We start from the raw sequence: 24000 nt of genomic DNA on the forward strand, positions 1-24000 counted from the left end.
GGGGCACGTGGCGGGAAGGGACAAACGGGGCCGCCCATCTGCTCCTGTGGCACCCCCACCACCCCTGGGAGGTCACCAGGCTCCTCGGAGCTGCCGCCGCCTCCCTTCGGTGCAGGTGAGTTACCGTGGGGGTCCCAGAGCCCCCAAGGCCATCCCCAGGGGGCAGTCCCTATTGCCCTGGTGGGCCGTGAGCCGGTTGCCGTGAGACCGTGGTCTCTCAGGCCCAGGGGTGGGGACGTGGGGGAAGGGCTGGGGCCTGAGTGGGGGGACAGAAGTAGCGTGGCCAGGACCACTGCTCCCCGCAGCCCACAGAGGCCACCATACAGCTCAGGGTCACGTGCGGAGGACGGAGAGCCGGAGACGGGCCCTGAAACTCCCGGTGTGAGAGGAAGCCACGCGGCACATTGGAACTGGGTGCTCGTTTATGTAGAATAATAATAAAGGTTATGCAAACCGTTAAAAAAATACTTCTTCTTGGGGGAGGGGGGCAGGGGTCCCCAGCCCGCCACCAGCAGGCCGGGTGAGCACCTTCGGGGTGCAGCCCCTAGCGGGGCGTGAGGTCCGTGCGTCTGGGTGAGGAGGGGGTGGATCCGCGCGGCCCGGAAGGGGTGGTCAGCGGCGGGCGACGCGCTGATAGCCGCGGGCGGGGGCCCCGTGGCCCGGAGTGGGGCAGGACCGGCAGCACTGGGTGCGGACGGCGGGCAGCTGGCATCGGCCCAGCAGGCGCAGGGTCTCGCAGAAGCCGAAGGACAGACGGTCCCGCTCGCAGCCTGCGGGGAGAGGGGGGAGGCAGGGTGGGGAGGCCCCTCAGGATGGAGCCTGGAACCCGCGGCGGGCCGCCTGCCACCCCCAGAGTCTTGGGGCTCCAGCTGTCGCTGGCCTTGTCCACCTGTGCCCCCCAGGTCTCTGGGGCACTGGCCCGCCTCCACCCCGCTTTCCAGAGGAAAGGCCCTGGGACCCCCGCCCCGACCGACTCGAGTGCTCCTGAGAAGCCAGCCAGCCTGCGGCCCTCTCCACCCCTGCTGGCCCCCTGCAGACCCCCAGCTCGGCCTCGGCCTCAACTTCCGGGACCGAGGCCCGCGGACAGCGGTGGGCCCGGGCTCTGCCCGTACACCCGGGGCGTCTGGAGCGGGGGCGGAGGGAGGCAGCCGCCGGCTGGCGCTCCCGACCAGTCCTTATCGCAGCTATTTCGGGACGCACTTGGCTTCCAGCCACCTGGCCTTGCTCCCACGGCCGCGGACGGCCCCCAGCTGCCCAGCTCACACCCGCGGACGTCCCGGGGGAGGAGGAAAGGGACGGCCGTGCGCAGCCCTGGCCCGGCAGAGGGCAGGAGGGAGCTGCTGGCGGCCGCAGACCTGCGTCCTGTTCCCACCGTGTGACCTCACGCGAGCGGCTTAACCTCGGACGTGGGGGACAGTTCCCTTCTCTGCCAGTGACCCTCCTCCCCACAAACAGATGTGGGTCCCACTAGGTCAGCTGCTCACCGTGGTGACCACACACCCTGGAGTTTCCAGGCTTTCTAAATGTCTTGCCACACATCCTCCAAACCATCAAAACATCCTGGGGTTCCAGTGCCCTGCCCGCACCAGCCTCCACCCTGAATGCCTCCTGGGGGACGCCTGGCAGTTCCGCCACGTAACCAGCCCCCCAGCCCCTGCCTGCCGTCCACCCGACCCCCTGGCCTCAGTTCCCGGCACAGCCCAGCCACCCAAGCTCCGGGGGCCGGGAGCCCAGTGTGAGGGGGGCGAGGAGCCGCGGGGGCCCCCACCTGGAGGCAGGTGCTGTGGCCGTTCTGGGAAGTCCCACAGGGGGCCGGCGTCGCGGCAGGGCAAGCGGCACCCCTGCAGGGGTCTGGGGCCCTGGGATGGGAGGAGGCCCGGGCAGCATGGCAAGGCCGCTTCTCCTTTGGCCTAGACCGGGGCCGCCAGGAGCCCGTGGCATCGAGACGGCAGGGGGGCAAGTCCCTGAGGCACTGACGGCCACCCTGACAGCCGCAGACTCTGTCCTCGGGGCGGGGGGCAGCGGCTGAGAGGCACAGAAGCTGCCAGGGTCCCCCCACTGACAGAGGAGGCCCTGAGCTCTCTTCCTGACCTCATGGCGGCTGCCCGCACCGACAGGGACCCCCTTCCCCGAGCCCCTCCTGGGCCCTGCCCGCAGCCCCTGATTTTGCTCTCCCCACCCTGCCCAGGCCTGGGGGCTGCCCAGGAAGTGGAGGCCAAGGCCACAGCTGCCGGGGGCCCAGGTGTGAGTCCAGGCCCAGCTTCCTGTGCTCAGTAGCACCAGGAAGGCTCGGCGGCCGGAAGGCGTGTGCGCCGGGTCCCTGGCCACCTCCGGCTCCGGCCCTTCTTCCAGGAGGACACAGCTGGCCAGGAAGGAGCCAGCTGCCGGCGGCCAGCCAGACCCTGGCAGAGAGGCCACCTTCTGCGGCCACGGTGCACGCTCTGGGCACCCCTCCTCTGGCCGGAGGACACCAGGGGGAAGGGAGCTTGCTGGAGGCCACGCAGCAACTTGGGGGCCACGTCTGCTGCTCCCCCTTCCCGCCCTCGAGAGGGTGCCCGCGGGGCACCATGAGGCTGGGCCCCCTTAGCTCTGGCCCGCAGCCTCACCATCCTCCATGGGCCCCCAAGGATCCCGTCTCCCGGTCCTCCCCACCCCGACCCCGCACACGGCGCCGCTGACTCACGGGGTGCCTCGGTGAGCTCGCAGTCCTGGGCGCCACACGGCCGGGAGCTCTCGGGCCAGGCCTCGTGGCCGCACTGCTCGCTGTCTTCCTCGGGCAGCCCCGTCTGGGTATTGACACAGCGGACCAGACGCCGCTGCACACCGCCGCCACAGGGCGCAGAGCACTGTGCAGAGCAGGGAGGTGAGGGTCCCCCTTGGCCAAGCTGGGACCTGGGGGGCCAGGGCACCTTACCTGGCCGAGTCCCTGCACCCGCTGCCTCCCACCCCGTCGCCCCGCCCCGCCCTGCCCTGTCAGAGCCCTGCAGGGTCAGGGAGGGTCCCAGGACCCCAGAGGGTGGGGGGCAAACCCTGACACGGGGCGGCAGGGCCGGCCACAGCCATGGGCAGCCAGGAGGGGGCGGTAGCAAGTGCTCCACCAGGGTCCTCCATCCCCGGTGGCTTCCGACCACGGAGTCCCAGGCCTCACCCTGGCCCCCGTCCTAGCACCTGCCTGCTTGCTTTCGTCAGCACTGTGGGGCCCTCGCCTGGCTGCCACCACCGTGTGTGGGGACCAGAGCGCCTGGTGCACTGCGCAGGCCATTCCTTCCTGAGAGAGGGAGGCCTGGGTTGCGGGACCCTCACCTGGCCCCAGGGCCCCACCACCCACTGCGTGCAGGGGTGCGCGTTGCAGGCCCGCGTGCTGCTGGGTCTCAGCGCCTCCTCACAGAGGCCCGGCTCCGGGCACGTCACCAGACGCTGCTGCTCGCCGCCGCCACAGGCCTCCGAGCACTAGGAGGGTGGGGCGGGCAGGGAGAGGGCTGGGGTGCGGCCAGAGTCTGGGGACGCCCCCCGCCCCACCCCGGGCTCTCCCGGCCTCACCTCCCTCCAGGAAGAGGTGTACCAGCTGAGGCAGGGCTGCAGCCCGCAGGCGCGACGCGCAGGCGGCATGGCCGGCCCCGGCTGGCAGTGGAAGGGCCGCAGCGGCCGCAGGTCCCGGGTGTCCACGCACTGCACGTCCCGCACGGACGAACCCCCACCACAGCTGCGGGAGCACTGCAGGCCGGGGGTGTGGGGTGAGCGGACCCCGTGCCCCCCAACTCCGAGAGAGCCGGCCGGGAGCGAGGGCAGCCACCCAGGGGACAGGTGGAGGGGGGCGAACAAGGGAGCGGCGGACGGTGAAACCCCGAGGGGGAGGGCGGCTCCCGGACAGGGCTGCGGCCGGCAGCCAGCGGCTCCCAGCAGGTGCAAGCGAGGGGGGAAGGGGAGGAGGCAGCCGGACGAGCCCGAGGATGGAGGCACAGAGCCCCCCCGCCCCAGCCTGCGCCGGGTGGCCCTGGCATGCACCCTGAGGCCCACACACCTTGCTCCAATTCCCCGTGTGCCAGGCAGCGCAGGGTCTCAGGTGGCAGCGGCGGGCGGGCTGGGGCCGGCCCGCGGGAGGGCAGTCGTCCTCGCGGCCAGAGCTACAGCGCACGGACCTCCAGACGGCACCCAGGCCGCAAGTGGTGGAGCACTGGAGGCCGCGGCACAGGCGTGAGGGCGGGCACCACCCCGTGCCCCAGCCGGAGCCACCCGCCGGGGGAGCCAGCGCCTTCCCCCCCGCAGAATGAGCCCACCCGCCGGCAAAGACACGCCGCGCGAGCAACTGTCCCCACTCACAAGGTCACAGGAGGGGGCCTCGTGGTCACGCCCAGGTTTCCTGCTCCCCAAAATCCCCCAGGAAGGGAGTCTGGGTCCCTCGTGGAGTCCCTGCCTGTCCCTCCCCACCCCAAACGAGGGATCTGGACACGACTTCCACAGGGATGACATGCGGGCGCCCTTCAGCCTCTGTCCGTCACAGTCAGACCTCGCGGCCCCCAACCGAACGGGGTGGCGAGGGCCTCAGCGGCCCCTGGAGAAGCCGAGCTGAGCCCCACTGCCCCCGGGGGAGCCCACTGGGCCTGGGGGCCCCAGAAGGGCTTCCACACCAGCACAGCTGTCCCAGGCAGCGCCGGGAGCAGGCAGGCTGGAGTCTGAGGACCGAGGCTCCCGGCTGGGGCGCTCTGCGTGTGCTGGCGCCGCCTTTCCCACACCGCGGCCCCCTGTGCAGCCCCGGCACAGACTGCGGGAGACCCCGAGACTGGCAGATGGGCCCTCACCCCCCCTTACTGCTCACATGGGAACCTGCTGACAGGACAGACTGCCCCCGGGGGCACATGGACGGCAACAGGATGATCTGGGGTCACGAGCTGCCGGTCCCTGGATCCCGGCTTCCCCACCCGTCTGGGAGGCAGGGCCCGTCTCCCTGCGCGAGGTCAGCAGGGCCTACCCAAGCCGGCGCCTTACCTCACTCCAGCTTCCCACCTCCCAGCTGGCGTTCCCGGCCGGTGACTGGTCCTCCGCCAGGCCGGGGTCCAGGGGCTTGGCCTCGGGGACTCTGCTGCTGTTGGCCGAACTGTCCCAAGCCGGTGCAGGCAGCAGCACGGGGCTTGGGGGAGCCTCAGAGCCAGGGCCTTCCGGCTGGCCCACAAGTCCTGGGGCCAGCCCCCAAAACGTCGTGTGCTCGAGGCCAGGGGTGGGCATCGGAAGGAAGGTTCCGGGCACAGCCGCGGTCTGCAGGTCCCACGGGGCTGAAGGGGTGGGAGTGCCCGGTTCCAGGGGGCTGTCCCCGCCCCAGGGGGCTGGCAGAGCGGCTGGGGGAGGAGGAGAGGAAGGAGCTCCCCCGACGGGGAGCCATAGCTTGGTGTCCACAGGGCCTTGGCCACCACCCAGAGCTGGTTCCCAGGCCACGGTCCCCACCGTCCACGGATCTCCTGTGTCAGGACTGGGGGAAGCGCGGCTGGTGCTGACAGAGGGCAAAGGGGGAGACGTGGGATGGGGTGTCTGGGGCAGGCTGGTTGTTCGGGGGTCCAAGTCTTCCTCCTCGTCCTCAGAGAGCTCGTTGGCCGCCTGCCAGCGTGGGGGGTGCGGCCGGCTCCGGCTGTCTTCCGCTCCCGGGAGCCTGTTTTGGCCCCCAGGGGCAGCAGGTGTCTCCATGCCACCGACTGAAGCGGGGGGCCAGGTCCAGCTGGGGAACCCCAAGTCTGGGGCCCCAGTGGGGGTGTCCTCAGGTAAGAAGTTGACCAGGTGGTCCCCAGGGGCCTGCTCCGAGGGTGACGCCAGAGAGCGGCCAGCCTGGCTGGGCCAAGGGGCAGGGCTCCCGTCTCCCATGGCCCCCTCCTTTCCGGTCCCAGGAGGCTCTGAGGCCGGCAGGGGGGTGCCTGTGGGGGACTCGGCAGGACTGCTCAGGGGCGGGGGTGTCCAGTCCCCTGCCCCTGCCAGGTCTGGGTCTGGCTCGTCGAAGGGCCCGTAGGACAGGTCCTCGTGGAAGTTAATGAAGTTGTAGTCGTAGTAGAAATCGTCAACAAACACGGGCCCCGGCGGGCCCAGCTCCGGGTCCTCCTCGATGGCATTGCCCATGCTGGCCGGCTCGAAGGACAAGGGGGGCAGAGGGCGTGGGGCCAGGCGGGGCGGGACGAAGTCGATCTCATTGAAGAGCTCACGGCTGGAGGAGCCGCTGCCTGAGCCCTCGGGGTCCGGGGCCCGAGGACAGGGCGGCAGGGAGCAGGGGGCCCCAGTGGCTGGCCGCTGGGCCTCATCACACGGGACACCGGTGTTGTTGGTACAGAGGACAGTTCGGTGCTGAGTGGCCTCCCCACACGTCGCCGAGCACTGCAGAGGAAACCAGGCTGAGGGGCACAGACCAGGGGAAGCTGGGGCCCAGCGGGGTACCTGCCTCTGCTCGAGGTCGGACGAGAGGTCTCGGCCTGCCCTCTCCGGCCCGGTCCAACTCGAGACCACGGCCAGTGGTGGCAGCGGCTTGCCGGGGCACCCTCATCCCCGGGGCTGTGGGGACACGGGCCAGCCGGGGAATGCCCCCACCTCCCTCCCTCCCGTTGCGGGGCCTCGCGGTCAGAGCCCCCTGAAGATGGCCTCCACCGGCCCATAGCCCAAGCCTGACGGTGGAGCTGGGGCCCGGCCCTCCAGTGCCGATGCTCACCTGAGACCATTCCCCCACGGCCCAGGTGGCCGGACAGGGCACATGGCGGTTGCAAGGGGTCTCGGCCGGGGGCCGGGGGAGGTGGGCGCAGGCGGGCGGCTCCAGGGCGCTCTGCTCGTCCAGCCCCACACTCTGGATGCAGAGCACGGCGCGGCGGGACAGGCCCCCGGGGCCGCAGGAGCTGGAGCACGGCTGCCACTCCCCTGTCCACCACCTGCGGGGCACCCGGGCTATCAGCGTCGGGGGCCCCACGGCTCAGGGTGTGGCCCCCCTGCTCCTCCCCCCTCACCCCTGGGGGAGCCGGGCAAGTCCCGAGCCCATCTGAGCCCCCGAACACACACCACCTGGGGTGTCCCGGGCAGGCCGGGCGGGGCGGGGACCCCCAGCCCCCGGGGCTCGGGAAGAGAGGCCTTGCCCTGCTCCCTCGGCTCCGCTGGGGTCCCGGGGGGAGGGGGCCGGCTCACCGGGCCGGGCAGGGCTCCTCGCTGCACTTCTGCTGCCTGTCGTCGGGCCGGCTCAGGGGGTCGCAGTGTCTCTCGTCCACGGGCCCCGCCTGCCGCTCCGTGCAGTGCGCGCTTTGCCTCTGCACACCTGGGGGCCGCAGGGCTCGGCTCAGCCTCAGCCTGGCACCGAGGTGCCCCCCACCTGCGCTGCCCTGCACCCCAACACAAGCCCACACCCATCCTGCTAGTCACACCCAGAGCAAGTCCCCCTCCTCCTCACCAGCCTCCTGGCCTTCACCTCTGGCCCTGGGGGGGAGCAGAGTGAGCAGGCTCGGGGGACGGTGGCCAGCCCCCTGGCTTCCTAACTGGAGGCCTTGGGCAGCTCGCTGGGCCTCTCTGAACCTCAGCGTCTTTGTCTGCAACAGTAATACCCACCTCGAAGCCTCCAGCGAGTGAGGACACCATGGAGTCCTGCAAACCCAACCCTGGCCTGAGCGCCTCCCTCCCAGCAAGGTCCATGCTCAGAAAAGGGAGAGCAGCGAGGAGACTCACCAGACCTCCCCTCCCCCCCAGCGGCTCACACTCCTCTCCAGCCCCGCAGTCCCTGCCAGCTTTGTCAACATTCCTGTCCTGCCACCTCCTGCCTCGGGGCCTTTGCACGCCTGTGCCGCTCGCCTTCACCATGCGCCCCACCCCGTCTCCAGCAGCATGACCCCCTCTAGCAGGTTCTGCCTTCGTCCCTGCTTCCCTCCCAGCCCAGGAGAGTGGATCTCCTCAGCCTGAGCCACCTACTCCTACCCACTCCCTGCCTCCCTCACAGAATTCTGCTGTGCAAGGTCCCCGTGGGCCCTGCCGTACTGCCCATGCACCGAGGGAGGTCTGAGGCACAGTCCTTCCAGGGAGAAGAGGGCACAAGTCCCCCGTGGGGGTCGGCCCCAGGCCCCTCCTTCCTGCCTGGACCACAAGAGGCCAGGAGAGAGCCATCCCTACGGGTTGAGGGGGACTCACTGACAGGAGGAAGCTCCTGGATCCTCAAGGGAACCCCAGGCCATCCTGCCGGCTTGAACCACACCCCAGGGCCCGAGCTGCTCCAGCCAGCCGGGTTAGGGGCCGCACCCACCGCTCAGCACGCACCCCCGACGGCCACCACCACTCCACTGACCAAGGCCCTGGCGTCTAGTCTGTCCAGTGGGTCTGCTTTCACGTTTGTAAGTTTAGGGACGCTCATACGGCACAAGAGCCTTCTAACGGCTTTTGAAAATTTGTGCCAAGGTTCAGGGGGCCGGTGTTCATCTTGTCATCAAACGAGCACTTCTGGGAGCGTTCAGATGTCTGTCCCGGATGCCCGATGCCAAGCTCCCCGGACACTGAGGGGCAGTGGGGGTACCTGGGGGCAGCAGCCTGTCTGCAACAGGAGCTGGGGGAGGCCAGGGGCCCACACTCGCGGGGCCTCGGGTCAGGTCTCGGGGCAGAGACACAGGCACGGGGCACAGACACAGGCGGGAGGCCAGTTAGGGTGAGCCATGCAAGCAAAGGGCGGGATGGCCACGGCCTCTCTGGGGGCCACGTGCAGCATGGTGCTGGCCTTGCCCCCATCCCGGCAGACCCGTAAGACGCGGCTCTCAGCAGCCCTACTCCAGACGCGAGGCTGCGGGGCCGGGGGCCAGTGCTCCAGTCCGTGGGCGCTCGCCAACCAGCACCGAGCCGGAGGTGGAAGCCGGTCCCACTGCCCCGAGACCCCGGGCCGCCCCGTCCTCACCTGTGCCGCAGGTGACCGTGCACTGGGTCCAGGGCCCGTAGCTCCAGGAGAACTCGGGCGGCTCGACCTGGCCAGGGCCGTCCGCCTCCCTGTGGATGGTGTACTCGTAGCGCACGCCGGGGTTGCTCTCCTGGAACAGCAGCTGGGCCGCAGGCGAGGGCGTGAGCACGTGTCCCCTGCACCCACCCACACAGCCGTCCCCAAGGATCCGAGCCCCACCACTCTGGGCCCCAGGGCGGCCACAGGACGGGCAGGGAGGGGAGCTGGGGGGCCCCCCCGGATCCCTCAGGCCCCGCCCCTGCTCCCCCCACCCGAGTCCCGGGGGCGGGCACCTGGATCCAGACGGGCTCGGCAGTGGGGCCAGGGGACGTGAGGTTCTCCCAGTTGCCCGTGCGCGCGTACGTGAAGGTGGTGCCCGCCACCTGGTAGTCGCCGTTCCACTGGATGGTCCAGCCCCCGTTCAGGAAGTACTTCTCGGGGTCCTCGCTGCGCAGGGCCAGGAAGTTGGCGGCCTCAGCCACCTCCTCGATGCGGATCTCACGGGCACCGGCCGGGATCAGCCCCACATCCACGTAGCCTGCGGGCCAGGCGCAATGCCGAGGGTAAGGGGCGTGGTTGTCCCCTCTCGCCCTCCCCCAGGCAGCTGATTCCACCAGGAGCTCAAGATTCTGGGCTCCGCAAAAGGCAGAGGCATCCCTCTGTCCTAGGTCACCTAGCACACCTCCGAAGGCCCCTGAAGTCCTGCCGCCGGGACCCACGCGTCTTCACCCCTCCTGGACACCGGGCTGCGGTCCGCTCCACCAGCCGGGCCCTTCCTCGCCCTTCCACCAGCTTGGACACTGTCCTCGCTGCCAGCCTCACTGTCCTTTCAAGGACCCCACGTGCGTCCCCCTAGGGCACGGTACCGCCGTCACCCCTGTCTCACAGATGGGGAGACTGAGGCCCAAGGAACGAAGTAACGTGCCTTAGGCTCTGTGGGCTGTGGCTGGGTGTCCCGGCCCGGCAGCCCGACCCTCACAGTCCTGGACAGAGATGCGCCTCCGGCTCTTTCTTCCCAGGGAACACCACGCCCACCTCCCCGGAGCCTTTCGTGATTCAGCTAACCTGCCACCTCCTCCAGGAAGTCCCCGCGGACGCCCCTGGTCAGGACGGCCTTCCACAGTGCTCTCAGCCTAAACTGAACGCTGCACACGAAACGTTTCCGCCACTCATCAGACCGTGAGCCCCTCCCTCTGCCCTCCTCACCTAGCACACAGTAGGCAATGTCTGTGAAACGGCCCGGGCTGTGGGAGTGGCGCTGGGGGTCTCTGAAGCCTCCCAGAAGGGAGGAGCCCTCTGAAAGGTCTGCAGCCACCCGTAATCACCCCTGATCAGCCAACCCGGAGTCCCCAGGCAGGAGAACGCCCTCTGAAGACAGTTCCGCATCTGGGCCAAGGTGCCCCAACAACTGCCAGGACCAGCCTGGGCGGCTTCCCTGCTTCCCATCTCTAGGCTGGGTGGGAACCCCGGGGGCCAAGGAGGGGACACCAGCCTAGGAGCTCCCCCCCCAGGGGCGCCAGCCCGTACCCAGGCCCTCAGACTCCTCGAAGGTCCTGCTCACGGTGTGGCAGGTGGAACCATCGCCGTGACACACGCCGCAGCGGTCCTCGACGGCCCCCGAGTCGATCTCGAAGTCACAGCCCACATTCTGGAACACACGGGAGGGAGGCCCTCGAGCCGGCCCCAGCTGCCGGGGTCTGCCAGAGCAGGGAGGAGGGGCCTCCTCGCTCAAGGCCTGCCAACCAGTCGTGCCCTCTGACCTCAGCTGGGACCCTCTGCCTCCCTGAGCGCGCTTCCCAGTGAGAAACAGGGAGGTCCGTCGGGGCCGTAAAGCCACGCTGCGGGGCATGAGGCACGAGAGGGCAAGTTTTGTGAGCAGAGATAGCAGGCGGGGCACGGGCAGCCCAGGGACACCCAGCTAGGGTGGACGCGGGTCTCCCAGAAGCAGGGATCAATGTCAAAGGCCCTGGGTGAGCACCTCCCTGTTGCTCCCCAACCCCAGGGGCTGCAAGGCGGGGGACAGCAGGGGGAGAGGGACACAGGCGAGGACGACAGGCCACCGCCGGTGCTGGAAAGAAGAGGACGTGTCACCTCAAACACTGACGCACTCGGCCAGCCCAAGCCCCGCGGGTCCCTGCAGTGACCTCACTGAACCCTGTGATATGGAGGCAGGAACAGGCTGCCTTTCTAAGACAGAGGGGCCTGCTGTCTGGGGTCACGGATGCAGAAGGGCGTGGGGCCGTGGCTGGGAACCAGCTTCCCGGTGGGCGCTGCGCAGAGCAGGCCATGGACAGTGGGCAGGGAGGGGGTGAGAAGGTCCGTGGTGCAGAGTCTGGGGCCCCGGCGCCAGAAGGGGTGGGGGTCTCTGCTGATGGGAAGGCAGAGCTGGGAAGCCCACAGCACAGTCTGGGGGGGGGGGCGGCGGGGAACCCGGTGCAGGGGGAGGTTGGGGGGGAACCCACGGGGCGGGGGTGCTGGCGGGGGAAACGCTCATCTGGCTCGGCACACCTTGCAGATGCCGTTGATGCAGAGGTCGTGGCCGGGCTGGCCCGGGTAGCAGGGGGTGCCGTCGACCACGGCGTCCCGCAGCTTCTCAGCAAAGTACTCGTTGGACGGGCGGCAGTGCAGTTCACAGGGGTTCACTGGGGCCCCAAGCAGAGGAGACATGAAGGACAACCAAGGCGGGAGTCAGGGAGGCCCCCGGGAGGCTGGCTCTCAGCTGGGCTGATCGCGGGGGGTGCCGCCCCACGCTGGGGTGGGTGACCTCGGGACCCCAGGACCCGGCCCTGGGGCTGCCGTGGCCCGGGGGCGGCAGGACTCACCGTCACTGACCACGGGCACCCACGTGTGCAGCCGGCCCTTGTAGAGCACGGCGTCGAAGCGGCTGCACTGCACGTGGCGGAAGGAGGGGCGGCCAGGCGGGCAGGCCTGCAGGCCGCACAGGCGGAAGCGCCTCCGCTCGCCCACGCAGTACTTGCCCTTGTATTTGGGCCTGTGGGGAGAGACGGGTGGGGCCGAGGGAGCACACAGTGAGCGCCCACGGAGTACCTGGGTCCGGGAGCAAGCCCTCGGGCTGACTCTGGGGACTCCGGGGACTCCGCCGCCCCCGGCTCTGGCCCAGACCCTCTCCCTGTGTGAGGACCTATGGGACTGCGGGGGGAACCGGGGCTGCCGGAAGCTGGCTCTGCCCCCCCTGCAGTGCGCCCCCGGGCACGTCTTCGGCCCTGTCTGGGCTCCAGTCTGCTCGCCTGTCAAAGGGGGACGGTGCTGCCCACGCAGAGCACTGTCGGGAGCCTGGGCCGAGCCTGGGCCGAGCTGGGGAAGGGTCCAGCGCCCCGTCTCCGGCCCATGAGACCCAGGGTCCCAAGGATCCCGTGTCTGCAGACTCATTCCTGGTGGCACCCGCAAGCACAGCATCTGAGCCCCACCCTTATCTGGGTCGGGGTGGCTGCCCCCAACCCAGCCCAGGCCAGGATGCTGACCAGCCCAGGCCAGACGGGGCCGGCTCTGAGTCCCGCACGGAGAAGGGCAGCCTCGCCAAGAGAGCTCGTCCAAAGGAGCCAGGGAGCTCCTCGGTCCGCACTACCACCGGCTCAGACTCTCCTGATTCTTCAGATCACCCTTTATAGGTGGGGAAACTGAGGCCCAGAGAGATGAAGTCACTTGTCCCAGGGCACACAGCTGTCCCCTCTGGTCTCAGACCCACAGGCACTTCCGATGTGAGTTCTTACTAAGCCCTTCCCACTGGCTAGCTGGGGTTTTCATGCTTTAGCTCTGCTGGAGGGTGCCCGCAGCAGTCATCCCAGAGTACGGTGTTCCTGGAAACGGAGACTCAGAGGTGAGGCAGACAGGGGATTTGAACCCTGATCCCTCTAAGGTCCAGGGTCTAACCCCCCTCTAGCCAGTCGCTGGAGCTGCTGGGCCGTGCCGTTCCCCTCTCTGCACTGCGGCCAGCACCGGGACTCTGCCTGCCTCCGGGATGCCCTCTGAGTGACCCAAGGCGGCCCTGGATACTCTGGACGCGGTCTCTACGGGGACACTCTGGAGCGCAGGAGGCTGGGGCTGACTCTGCTCAGGGTGCCCCATCCCACCCGCCCCTGGTGTCCCCAGCCCCGCACTCACGCAGGTTGCGTGCAGTGCCGCTCAGAGCTCTGCACACCCACACCGCAGCTCCGCGAGCAGACCGACCAGGCGCTCCAGCCAGACCAGCCGCCGTCCACAGCCTCGGGCCGGAAGCTCACGGGCACGCACTCCCCGTTCAGACACCACTGAGACAGACGGGGGTGGAAACGCCACCGGGCCACCAGTCATCCCTGCCCCAGCGGGATGACGGAGCCGGGGGCCCCCGCCCTGTCCCCCAACACCCGGGCCCCCCTGGAGCAAAGAAGGAGTAAAACGGGATGGAGCCCCTGGGCTGACTTTTTGCAGACGGGCCGAGGCCGGAGAGGCTGGGGCTCTGCTAGGAGCTCGGGTCCGACGGAAACAGGCAGCGTCCTGAGCACGGCGCCACGGGAGCCGGCCTCTCCCCGCCCACCTACCCCCCGAAGCGCGGGCTGTGGCACCCCTACCTTGTTCTCCCCACACCTGGTACCGTCCACGGCCGCGTCCAGCTTGGAGTGACAGGTGGTCCCCACAGAGCACCACAGAGTGTGACACACGTTCTGCAAGGAGGGCAACACAGGCCATACTCTTACCCCTGCTCAGGGGATGGCAAGGGGGTGGGGCTGCAGATGCGACTCCCGGTGGGCCCCTCCCATCTTCCCCCAACCGTGTGGTGCCCCTGCCCTGGGGTTCGCAGCTCAGAGCATCTCCAGCCCCGCCCACTCATACCGGCTCCATCCATACATCTCCCAGCCCCACCCACTTGTAACAACTCCGCCCACAGCCCTTCCAGCCCTGCCCACTCACCCCGGAGCTTCACCTCCCAGCCCCGCCCACTCACAACAGCTCCACCCACACCACTCCCAGCCCCACCCACTCTCATACCAACTCCACCCATGCCTCTCCCGGCCCCGCCCACTCGCAACAGCTCCACCCACACCTCTTCCAGCCCCGCCCACTCTCCAGAAAGACACCCCCCCACAAGCCTGGGGACTCACACAGGGTGACCACCTTCACTTCAGGCGATCTTCCCCGGGGCCACGCAGCAGAGCTTTCGTTTTGCCCTTTATAACGCAGCCCTGGGAGGTGAGGGGCTTGCCCGAAGCCACAGTCAGCAAACGGTCCCCCCAGAAATCGGACCTGGGTCAGTGCCACCCAAGCTTCAGTGGGTCCCACAGCCCGTGGTGTCTCCCAGGCACCCCATGGGACGGGCCCAAACCAGCGCACAGGCAGGCTGGGGAGGCAGCCGCCCGCCCCGTGCGCACCCCGCACTCACGTCCATGTCGTCGCAGAAGGCGGAGTAGGCCCCGTACTGGAGCCGGCACTGATGACCCACATCGTAGAGGACCCCGGGGGGCGCGGAAGGGAAGTCGATGACATCCTTGCTGGGGGAGTCGTCCAAGCACAGGCCCCACCCTCGGCTGCAGAGAGGGCACAGGAGGACAGGGCAAGGGGGCAGCCTGAGAGACCCACGGGGGAGGCCTCTGAGGGGAGGGGAGGGCACAGAGCACCCACCCTCCCTGCTCACTGCAGCCCACCCCCTGGCCCGCGGGCCAGCATTCAGGGTGCTCCTGCTCCCTCCCCTTGACCTCCAGGCCCTCTGGCCGCTGAACAACGTGCCCCACTCCCCAGGGTCACACATTTGCACGAGCTGCTCCCTTGCCTGCTCTGCATGCCCTCCTGCAGAAACTCTCCAGCCCAGGCGGCTCCTGGCCCTGCCCGGAGCTCCCGCAGCCGCCACCTTGCAGCCTGGGGTCAGGGCCCCTCGCTCTGGGATCTGGAGAGCATCCACGGGCAGCGGATACAGCAGCGGCCCCTGCCCGCCCCACCCTGGGCTGAGGTCTCGGGTCTCCTCGGTGGGGGATGACAGCCCAGGGGGCGGGGGAATGCCCTGCCCGCCCTCTTCCAGTCCTCCCCGGCAGGTCACCCACACCAGCAGGCAGGGCGCACGGAGGCAGAAGGGCCCTGCAGAGGGCATCCCAGGCCGGCTCGGACCCACCTCTGCCAGCGCGTCTCTCCCTGGGCCCCTAGGGCAAAGCTGTTGCCTCTGGGGGCCAGTGTCCTTCCCGCTGCCCTGGCCACGCCCCTAAGGTTGAGCACCCAGCCCAGGCTCACTGCTGTCCTGCCGGAGTCAGAGAAGTGTCCCCGGACCTCCCTCGGGGCAGCAGCAGGGGGTGAGAGCTGAGGTTGGGGGCGAGGGGTAGCTAGCTGGCCCAGGCAGCAAGGACCCCCCAGCCAGGCAGGGGGGGCGGCAGAAACCCCCCGCCCCGTTTTCCAGTCTGGGGTGGTTAGGGTGGCTGGTAGCAGGCGGGGGACCAGATAGGCAGAGGGTCCTGGTTAGGGTCAGAAGGGCAGAGGTGACAGGGACTGGGGTCTGACAGGCACAGAGGAGACACCACAGGACGGCGGGACGGTGAAAGATACGGGCACCCGGGGCGGGGAGCCTCTGGGACTGCAGAGTTCCCAGTTTCAGAGGGGAGCTGTGGTGCTGGGGTAGTGTGGGCGTCTGTGGGGTTTCCTGAGGCCCGAGCTCCACAGCCTCTGAGATCAGACCCTGCGGAGGACCCTGGCGACCCCTCCCCAAACCACCTGGACCACCCATGCTGGTGGAAACCAGACCGAGTGTTGGCAAATGAGTAGCGAGGGGACCCAGGCCTCTGCCCCCGCCCCCCCCGTGGTCATCGGCTTCTTGGTCGCTCCTCAAACACCTGTTCCCTCCACACAGGCAGGGCCCGAAGCACAGTGCCCCCCGCCCTGGGTCGCCCCAGGCCCTAGAGATCTGGTTCTGACGCTGGCCCAAGCTGCAGCCGCCACGCCACCCCCCCCCCCCCCCCCCCCCGCCGGGCGGCCCCGGGCAGGCCTCCTCCCCTCCACCTACAAACCTGACCTCAAGGGCTTCACCCCAGCGTAAGTTCGAAAGCAGGACAGCGGAGCCCCGACTAAGCCCGTTCTGACCAAGCCCATTCTGACCGCTGGCCTGGCCCTTGGGGCGAAGTGTCAGCTGGGGGTGTGGGGGGCAGGGTCAGCCTGGCCCTGGGGCTCCTTCTTTCCTGCAATTCAAGACGCTCGGCTAGGAGGGCCGGCCCACCCCTCTGACTCAGACCCAGGCCGGAGGGTCCCCCAGCTCAGGTCCGACAGGCCTCCCCAGCAGCCCAGGCTGCCCTTTGTCTCCTGGCGGGGACCTGCCATGTGTCATGTCCTGTGTGCCGGGCAGCTGGCGTGCAAGAGCCTCTCTGACCCATCCTGTATGTGTGTGAGGGGTCGGGAGCACTGGGGACCCATGCGGGACCCGCCACCGAAATCAGGGCCATATTCAGGCCCAAGTGCTGATGGGGAGTCAGCCCCCCCTCCACGCTCCACCGTGCAGCCTCGGGTCACCTGTCCCGCTCCCTGGGGGAACCTCATCTCCAGAGGCCGAGGCTGCCCGAGGGAGCCCGAGCTCCAGAGGTATAAATAGCAGCATCTACCCGGGAAAGTCACATGGGCAGCGGCCGCCAGGCCCCTCACGCGAACACACACCCAGCGCTGTCTGCAGTGGGGCCGGGGAACTCCGGTCCGCTAGGGAAAGCCAGGCGGCCTGCGTGGCCTGGGAGCCTCCCCCAGGCCCAGGGCACGCTTTCTGGCCCCGGAGTCCATGCGGCTGTCACTGGCCCAGACCCTACCGGGTGAAGCCCGTCCAACCCCAGCAGGGAGACGGAGGACAGGCTGGCACCACGCCTCCCACCTGGGACCCCCTTTCCTTAGCCCTTTCCTGGCCCTCCAGGGTGGAGGGGCAGAAAAGCACCCTCCACCACAGGCCTGCCTCTCGGGCCTTTCCCCTCACACGGCCCCTCCTGGTGCCCCTCCTCTCGCGCCCCCCCCCCCCCCCCGCCCCCTCCACCAAACGCCCCGAAGGCCCCAGCAGGCTCAGGCTCCGGCCTGATCTTCCCGCCCTCGCCCCAGGCCCCGAGCCAAGGCCCTCATGCATTCCAGCAAAGAGCACAGAGACCCCGTGTGTGTCCTGCAGGCAGGGTGCTGGGCGGCTCCCTGGGTGGGGACAGCTGGGAACAGGCCCTGGGGGTGTTGTGGGGGATGCCCCCCCTTACATGGGAAGGGGGGCAGGAGACACGCCCCTGGGACTTATTCCAGGCCTGCTCTCCTTGCCGGGGCTACCGCGCTTGTTCAGACTTGTCTTATCGGGCTGCTTAGAAGTCGTGGTGAGAGGCATCAGCACCGAACAGGAACCACGGGGTTGGCGACAGGCCGGATGCTAGCCGCCGCGAGGCAGCCCATCAGGTGCGCTATGGGACGTGTCTGCCAACACGGGCAAGAGCCGAGGCCAGAGTCCAGGTCCTATCACCCCAGCCACCCCGCGGCCGTCCCTCCGCCGCAGAGGCCAGAGTCCCTGCTCACACCCACAGGGGACATGCTCATGTCCCCACGTAAACCCACAGTGAGGGACTTATAGAAAAACATGGCAGATGGAGCTCCACACCCACCCTCCCACTAGGATGGCAGCAAAAGAATAAACAAGGACACAAGGCAAGGGGGCAGTGATGAGGACACATGACAAATGTCGGTGAAATTCCGGACGCTGGAAAGCCTTTGTGAGTGAGGGCAGAGCTGGGGGTGGTGAGAGTCGGAGGCTGAGGCCTGCGGGAGAGACCGGCCAGGAGCAGAACCGACACGGGCTCAGGCTCAGGGCCCTGGGAGCCATGGACGCCGGGGCTGGGGACAGGGGACATCAGACCCCACCTCCACTCCCCCACCCCTCGTCGCCAGGTGATGGCCACCTCCCTGCCTGCAGAGCACCGGGGTCACTCTCTGAAGAGGCTGACCGGGGGATCTGGCCCTGGGACACCTCAGAGGGACCCACAGAGAAGGGGACATGTGTGAGCACACACAGGGAAGGACGGGACCGCCAAGGCCCTTCCCCACCCACTGCCGGAATGCTACGGCCGCACTCACAGCTCCCTGGACAAGAGCAGAGTGTCTCTGGGGAAACAGAACCACTCCAGAAAGGGCCCTCGGTGCTGCTCTCCAAGACACAGCCCCACCCCGGCCACTCCCTCCCCACCGACTCCAGAAGCCTGCTTGGCCCGGAGGTCTCCCAGCTGGTATCCCAGGGCCGCCTCCTGGGCATGGGAGGAAGCTGAACTGGCTTAAACCCTTTAACATGAAATGGTTTTTAAAATTAAGGAAAGGGGACGCCTGGGTGGCTCAGTCGTTAAGCGTCTGCCTTCAGCTCGGGTCATGATCCCAGCGTCCTTGGATAGAGTCCCGCGTTGGGCTCTCTGCTCAGCAGGGAGCCTGCTTCCCCCTCTCTCTCTGCCTGCCTCTCTGCCTACTTGTGATCTCTGACTGTCCAATAAATAAAATAAAAATCTTTAAAAATAATAAAAATAAATAAGATAAAATAAAATAAATAAAACACCAGCAATCTGGATCCAATAATACACTTAAAAAATCACTCCCCTGATGAAGTGGGATTTATTTCAGGGTTGCAAGGTCCACACATCGATCAATGCGATATATGAGTAAGAGAAAGGATAAAAACCATGTGGTTCTTTCAAAAGACACAAAAAACCCATCTGACAAAGTACAAAGACCATTCATGATAAAAACCCTCAACAACATAGATTCGGATGAGAGGGAATGAACCTCAACATGATAAAGGCCACATATGAGAAACCCACAGCCAACGTCACACTCGACGATAAAACACTGAGAGCTTTTCCTCTAAGATCAGGAAGAAGACAAAAATGTCCCCGCTCACCTCGTTTACAAAACATAGTACTGGAAGTCCTAGCCACAGGAGTCAGACAAAATAAAGAGATAAACAAATAAATAAATGCCATCCAAATTGGAAAGGAAGAAGTAGAATATGATACTATATATAGAAAACCCTCAAGACTCAACCAAAAAACTAAATCCCAGGATACAAACTCAACATACAGAAATCGATTATGTCTCTCCACACTAACAGTGAAGCAGCAAAAGAGAAACTAAGGAAAAAAATCCCATTTATAATTGCACCAAAAATAATAAAGTACCTAGGAATAAACTTAATCAAAGAGGAAAAAGATTTGTACTGCGAAAACTGCAAAATATTGAAGACGACACAAAGAAATGGAAAAACATTCCATGCTCATGGGTTACAAGAACAAAAATTATTGCAATGTCCACACTTCCCAAAGCAATCTACAGATCTAATGCAACCCCGACCAAAACACCAATAGCATTTTCCATAGCATTAGAACAAACAATTTGGTTGGAACCACAAAAGATCTCAAATAGCCAAAGCGAGCTTGAAAAAGAAAAGCCAAGCCAGAGGCATCCCAATTCCGGATTTCAAGATACACTGCAAAGCTACAGGAATCAAAACACTATGATCCTGGCTAAGAGGAGACACATAGATCCACAGAACAGGACAGAAAGCCTAGAAACAAACCCACAGTCACATGGTCAGTTAATCTTTGACAAAGCAGGAAAGAATATCCAATGGAAAAAAGACAGTCTCTTCAACAAATGGTGCTGGGAACACAGCACAGCCACATGCAGAACAATGAAACAAGACCACTTTCTTACACCATACACAAAAATAAACTGAAAATGGACTAGGGACCTAAACATGAGACATGAAACGATAAAAATCCTAGAAGAGAGCACAGGCAGTAATTTCTCTGACGTTGGCCGTAGCAACTTTTTTCTAGCTACGCCTCCGGCAAGGGAAACAAAAGCAAAGATAAACTATTGGGACTATATCAAAATAAAAAGTTTCTGCACAGTGAAGGAAACAATCAACAAAACTAAAAGGCAGGGGCACCTGGGTGGCTCAGTGGGTTAAAGCCTCTGCCTTCGGTTCGGGTCATGATCCCAGGGTTCTGGGATCGAGCCCCACATCCGGCTCTCTGCTCCGCAGGGAGCCTGCTTCCTCCTCTCTCTCTGCCTGCCTCTCTGCCTAGTTGTGATTTCTCTCTGTCAAATAAATAAAATATTTAAAAAAAAAAAACAAAAAAAAAACCTAAAAGGCAACCTATGGAACAGGAGAAGGTATTTACAAACAACATATCTAATAAAGGATTAGTATCCAAGATACATAAAGAACTGATACAACCCAACACACAAAACAAATAATCCAACTAAAAATGGGCGGGAGACGAACAGACATTTCTCCAAAGAAGACATTTAGATGGCCAACAGACACATGAAAAGATGCTCAGCATCACTCATCATCAGGGAAATGCTATTTACAGCCACAGTGAGATCCCACCTTACACCAGTCAGAATGGCTAAAATGAACACGTCAGGAAACAACTGGTGTTGGTGAGGATGTGGAGAAAGGGGAGCCCTCCTACACTGTTGGTGGGAATCCAAGCTGGGGCGGCCACTCTGGAAAACAGCATGGAGGTTCCTCAAAAAGTTAAATATAGAGATACCCTACGACCCAGTAATTGCACTAAGCTATTTAACCAAAGATACAAAAATACTAATTTGAAGGGATACGTGCACCCGTTTATTGTAGTGTTATCTTACAATGGCCGAGATATGGGAGCAGCCCCAGAGCTGCTCGATAGATGAATAGGTAAAGAAGATGTGGTGTGTACACACACACATACATACATACACACGTGCGTGCGTGCAATGGAATATTACATAGCCATCAAAAAGAACAAAATCTTGCCATTTGCAATGACGTGTTTGGGACTGGAGGATATTATGCTAAGCAGAATAAAAGAAAGACAAAACAACATGTGATTTCACTCACATGTGGAATTTAAGAAACAAAACAGATGGACAAAAAGGGTAAAGAAAGAGGAGGCAAACCAAGAAACAGACTCATCTCTAGAGGAAACACTGCTGGTCACCAGAGGGGAGATGAAGGTAACGGGGGAGAGAGGTGATGGGGACTAAGGAGGGCACTTGTCATGATGAGCACCTGGTGGTGGATGCAAGTATCGAATCACGGAATCGTACACCTGAAATTATTATTACGCTGTGCGTCAACCTCACTGAATTAACCCCCCCCCAAAAAAAAAGCATCTAGGAAGAACCCTCCAAAACAAAAACAGATCAAGGCACGACTGCGAAATTTCCAATCATCATAAGAGAGAGAAAAAGAGAAAGAAAAGCTTCCAGATGTTTTAGGAGGTCATGACAGAGGCCTGGGAATAAGACTGGAAAGGGCCTTCTCGGCAGCAATGTTAGGAGCCAGAGGACAATGGGAAAAAGCCTTTGAAAGGCTGAGGGCGGGTGACTTCTGGCTCGAAGCTGATATCAAATCCAACTACCACTCAGGGGTGAGGAGAGAAGGAACTCCTTCAAACAAGCAAACCCCTCACCTCCACGCGCCTTTTCTCAGAAAGCTACTTGGCGATGTGCTCCAGCAGAACAAAGAAGCATCTCCTCTACATCGATAGTAGGATGACCCCAAAGGACAATGTTAGGGCAGGCCCAGAAAGCAGCTGGTCTAAACTGGAACGGGGGCAGAGGCCACACTGTCCCCTGGAACCAGAACTTGCTCCAGATGCAGAAAGAAGGCAGTGGCGTGCCGAGCAACATGAACCACCAGAAGCTGTGCTGTCCCTTGTTACTGGTCCTACTTCCCCGTCTCTGCCAAGCGTGCACTGGAAACGAGGAGGCAGAAGGGGACAGGGCGCAGCCCCCAGACCCTTCTCCCTTCAGACTTTGCTTACTGGCTATCAAGCCGAAGGCAAGGAGTGTGGGCAGAACGCACACACATTAGGAAGCAGAATGAATCCTGCCGGGTTATGCGCACTGTGGCACTTCGGTGACTCACACAGGAGGTCGACGCTCTTATGCTTGCACTTACAGCTAGTGCTGCACAGAATAAAGGTCAACAGTAAGACTGTGCTAATAATTTAAATTTTTAAGTTTTTCTTTGTTTAGAACATTAAATAGCAAATAAAACTTAGAGGACGTGAAAGAAAGGAAAAACTTTAAGCTTCGGCACTTTTCCCTGGACTCCACTGGCCACGTGGCCAGTCCTGTGCCCTGTCTGGCTTCCATCCCATCCCAAACCCAAGGATCGCGTCCCCATCCTGGACCCATGGTCCCCGAGTCCCACCTCGGCCCCTGCCTTCCCGAGAGCCCTCGGGTCCCTGGTATCTCAGCCCCGTCCCCATGCGAACACCACTGCTCTCGCTTCTATGTGTGTGTCAGCTGTTACTGTCGGACCGGCTCAGATGGCCTGTCCTTCCAGCCCAGCGGAGGGGGAGACCCACCCCAGCTCCACCTGCCGGCCCCGGCTCCACTGGCTGCCCCTCTGCGCCACCCTCCATCTGGAACGCCGCTGGGGCCGCCCCCTCCCACCCCGAGCGTGGCTTACTCCAGGAATCTGGTGATGTACTCGCGGCTGCAGTGGGACCAGGTGAGGGGGACGGTGTCGTACAGGAGCTGTGGAGACATGATGAAAGGCCGTTTCCCAACGGGCTCGCAGTCATTGCCGTTTCCATCGTGCTGAATGCCAAAGCTGTGCGAGAGCAGAGGCCGCGGGCAGGTGAGCGGTGGAGGAGCGCCTCCCGCCCCTTCCGGCCGCCTCCCGCCCCTTCCCGCCGCCTGCACGGGGCGAACCCATCAGACAGCTGTGCAGCCTCCAGAAGGTCAACCCCTCTGGGAGCCTCTGCCTTCCTGACCTACAATGGGGGTGGCACAGCTGTGCTCCCTGAGCCCTCCTCCAGGGCCACCTGCCCGAGCCTGACGGCACCTGCCGGGACCAGCCGGCGGGGGGCACTGCCGGGAGAGCAGCCCCAGCTCCCTCCCTGGCGCCCAGCACCCCGGACGTCAACCTCGGCCTGCGGCTGTGCGCCAGAGGAGGGCATCCAAGCTGCCCTACCACAGAAAGGGTCTTAGGACGCCATCCTTGGGACGGAGCCGAGAAAGATTACGTCGGCTTGGCACTTAGGACTGCCGGGCACGGTGCTATGCCCTGGCAGAGACCCCATCTTGCTCAGCCCTCAGAGCGGCCTGGGGGGGCTCAGACAGGCTCGGGGCCCGGCCGAGGGAACGCAGCCAGGGAACGGCAGGTCTGGGGCACCGGGCTCTTTCTAGCACCATGGGCGTCTTCGAGACCCTGCACGCTGTCCCTCGAGGAGCCTGAGCAGGTAAACCATGAACCCCCAAACCTCTGAGCGGCGGACCTGGCTGCGGCCCACCCTCATTGGCGCAGCGGCCTGAGGCGCGGCCCCACCGAACAGCCGGACCTCCTCGCACGGCCGGCTGAGCGTGTGGACCACCCTTAACCCTAGAGCCTCATGCGGACAGGCTGGCTGGCCGGAACCATGAGCATCGCCAGCTCCGACCCCCTTGACCAGCAGGGCGTGCACAAAGGCCCAGAGAAGGCAGGTCACTTGCCTGGGGTCACGGGGCAACTGGGAATACACGTGTGGAGGGACCAAGAGTCAGAACGCGAGCACAGAGAGCACCGCGGAGGGGCCGCTCCAGACCCCCGCTGACGTCCCGGCCACGCCAACCCCGCCTCACACAGGACACCCTGAGCTGGCCCCCGGGGTACCTGGCTGGGCCTCTCCCCAGCGGACAGGAGAGCAGCCTGGCTGTGGGGACGAGGCAGGGACAGTGCATGGCCAGGCCAGGGCAGGCCCCGCTGGCTGGGAGCCGGCGCCCCAGGGGCAGGCAGGGGAAGCTGTGTGTGCAGAGCAGGCGGAGTACCTGTGTCCGAGCTCGTGGGCCACGGTGAAGGCCAGCGGCAGCCCCGTGTCCTCGTTGATGTTACAGCTGCGGTGCGGCTGGCACATGCCCGCCACGTGGGACAGGCCCAGCGTCTCGCAGGGCTGGTTCGTGGCCGCACACAAGTCCTTCCTGCAGGTGCGAGAGAAGCCGCCCTCAGGCTGACCTGGCCCTGCGCCAGGCCCACCCCAGCCGAGAGCGAGCCGCGAGGAGGGCGGCTGTCCCCTCCCGCCCAGACAGCCCACCAGCACCGCAGTCACGCCTGGGGCAGGGCCCTCAGGCAAGCGGGACGC

General features: G+C 64.8%; 1 protein-coding gene across 1 annotated transcript in view; it reads right to left on the bottom strand.

Moving 5' to 3' along the window:
* Positions 1 to 423: 423 nt before the first annotated feature.
* ADAMTS7 (ADAM metallopeptidase with thrombospondin type 1 motif 7) overlaps positions 424 to 24000 on the bottom strand; it is a 38761-nt gene continuing 15184 nt past the window's right edge. The window contains exons 7-24 of the mRNA XM_046007509.1: positions 23690 to 23839; positions 22350 to 22493; positions 14298 to 14442; positions 13489 to 13581; positions 13043 to 13188; positions 11743 to 11912; positions 11429 to 11562; positions 10448 to 10568; positions 9214 to 9458; positions 8882 to 9023; positions 7144 to 7270; positions 6680 to 6893; positions 4987 to 6351; positions 4022 to 4174; positions 3541 to 3714; positions 3304 to 3450; positions 2684 to 2846; positions 424 to 770 (exon numbers count right to left, since the gene is read on the bottom strand). Of these exons, the coding sequence (XP_045863465.1) occupies positions 613 to 770; positions 2684 to 2846; positions 3304 to 3450; positions 3541 to 3714; positions 4022 to 4174; positions 4987 to 6351; positions 6680 to 6893; positions 7144 to 7270; positions 8882 to 9023; positions 9214 to 9458; positions 10448 to 10568; positions 11429 to 11562; positions 11743 to 11912; positions 13043 to 13188; positions 13489 to 13581; positions 14298 to 14442; positions 22350 to 22493; positions 23690 to 23839 (3991 nt within the window). The 3' untranslated portion in view covers positions 424 to 612. The remainder of the gene's footprint in view (positions 771 to 2683; positions 2847 to 3303; positions 3451 to 3540; positions 3715 to 4021; positions 4175 to 4986; positions 6352 to 6679; positions 6894 to 7143; positions 7271 to 8881; positions 9024 to 9213; positions 9459 to 10447; positions 10569 to 11428; positions 11563 to 11742; positions 11913 to 13042; positions 13189 to 13488; positions 13582 to 14297; positions 14443 to 22349; positions 22494 to 23689; positions 23840 to 24000) is intronic.

This window comes from Meles meles, chromosome 6, assembly GCF_922984935.1.
Source record: "Meles meles chromosome 6, mMelMel3.1 paternal haplotype, whole genome shotgun sequence".
NCBI lineage: Eukaryota > Metazoa > Chordata > Mammalia > Carnivora > Mustelidae > Meles > Meles meles.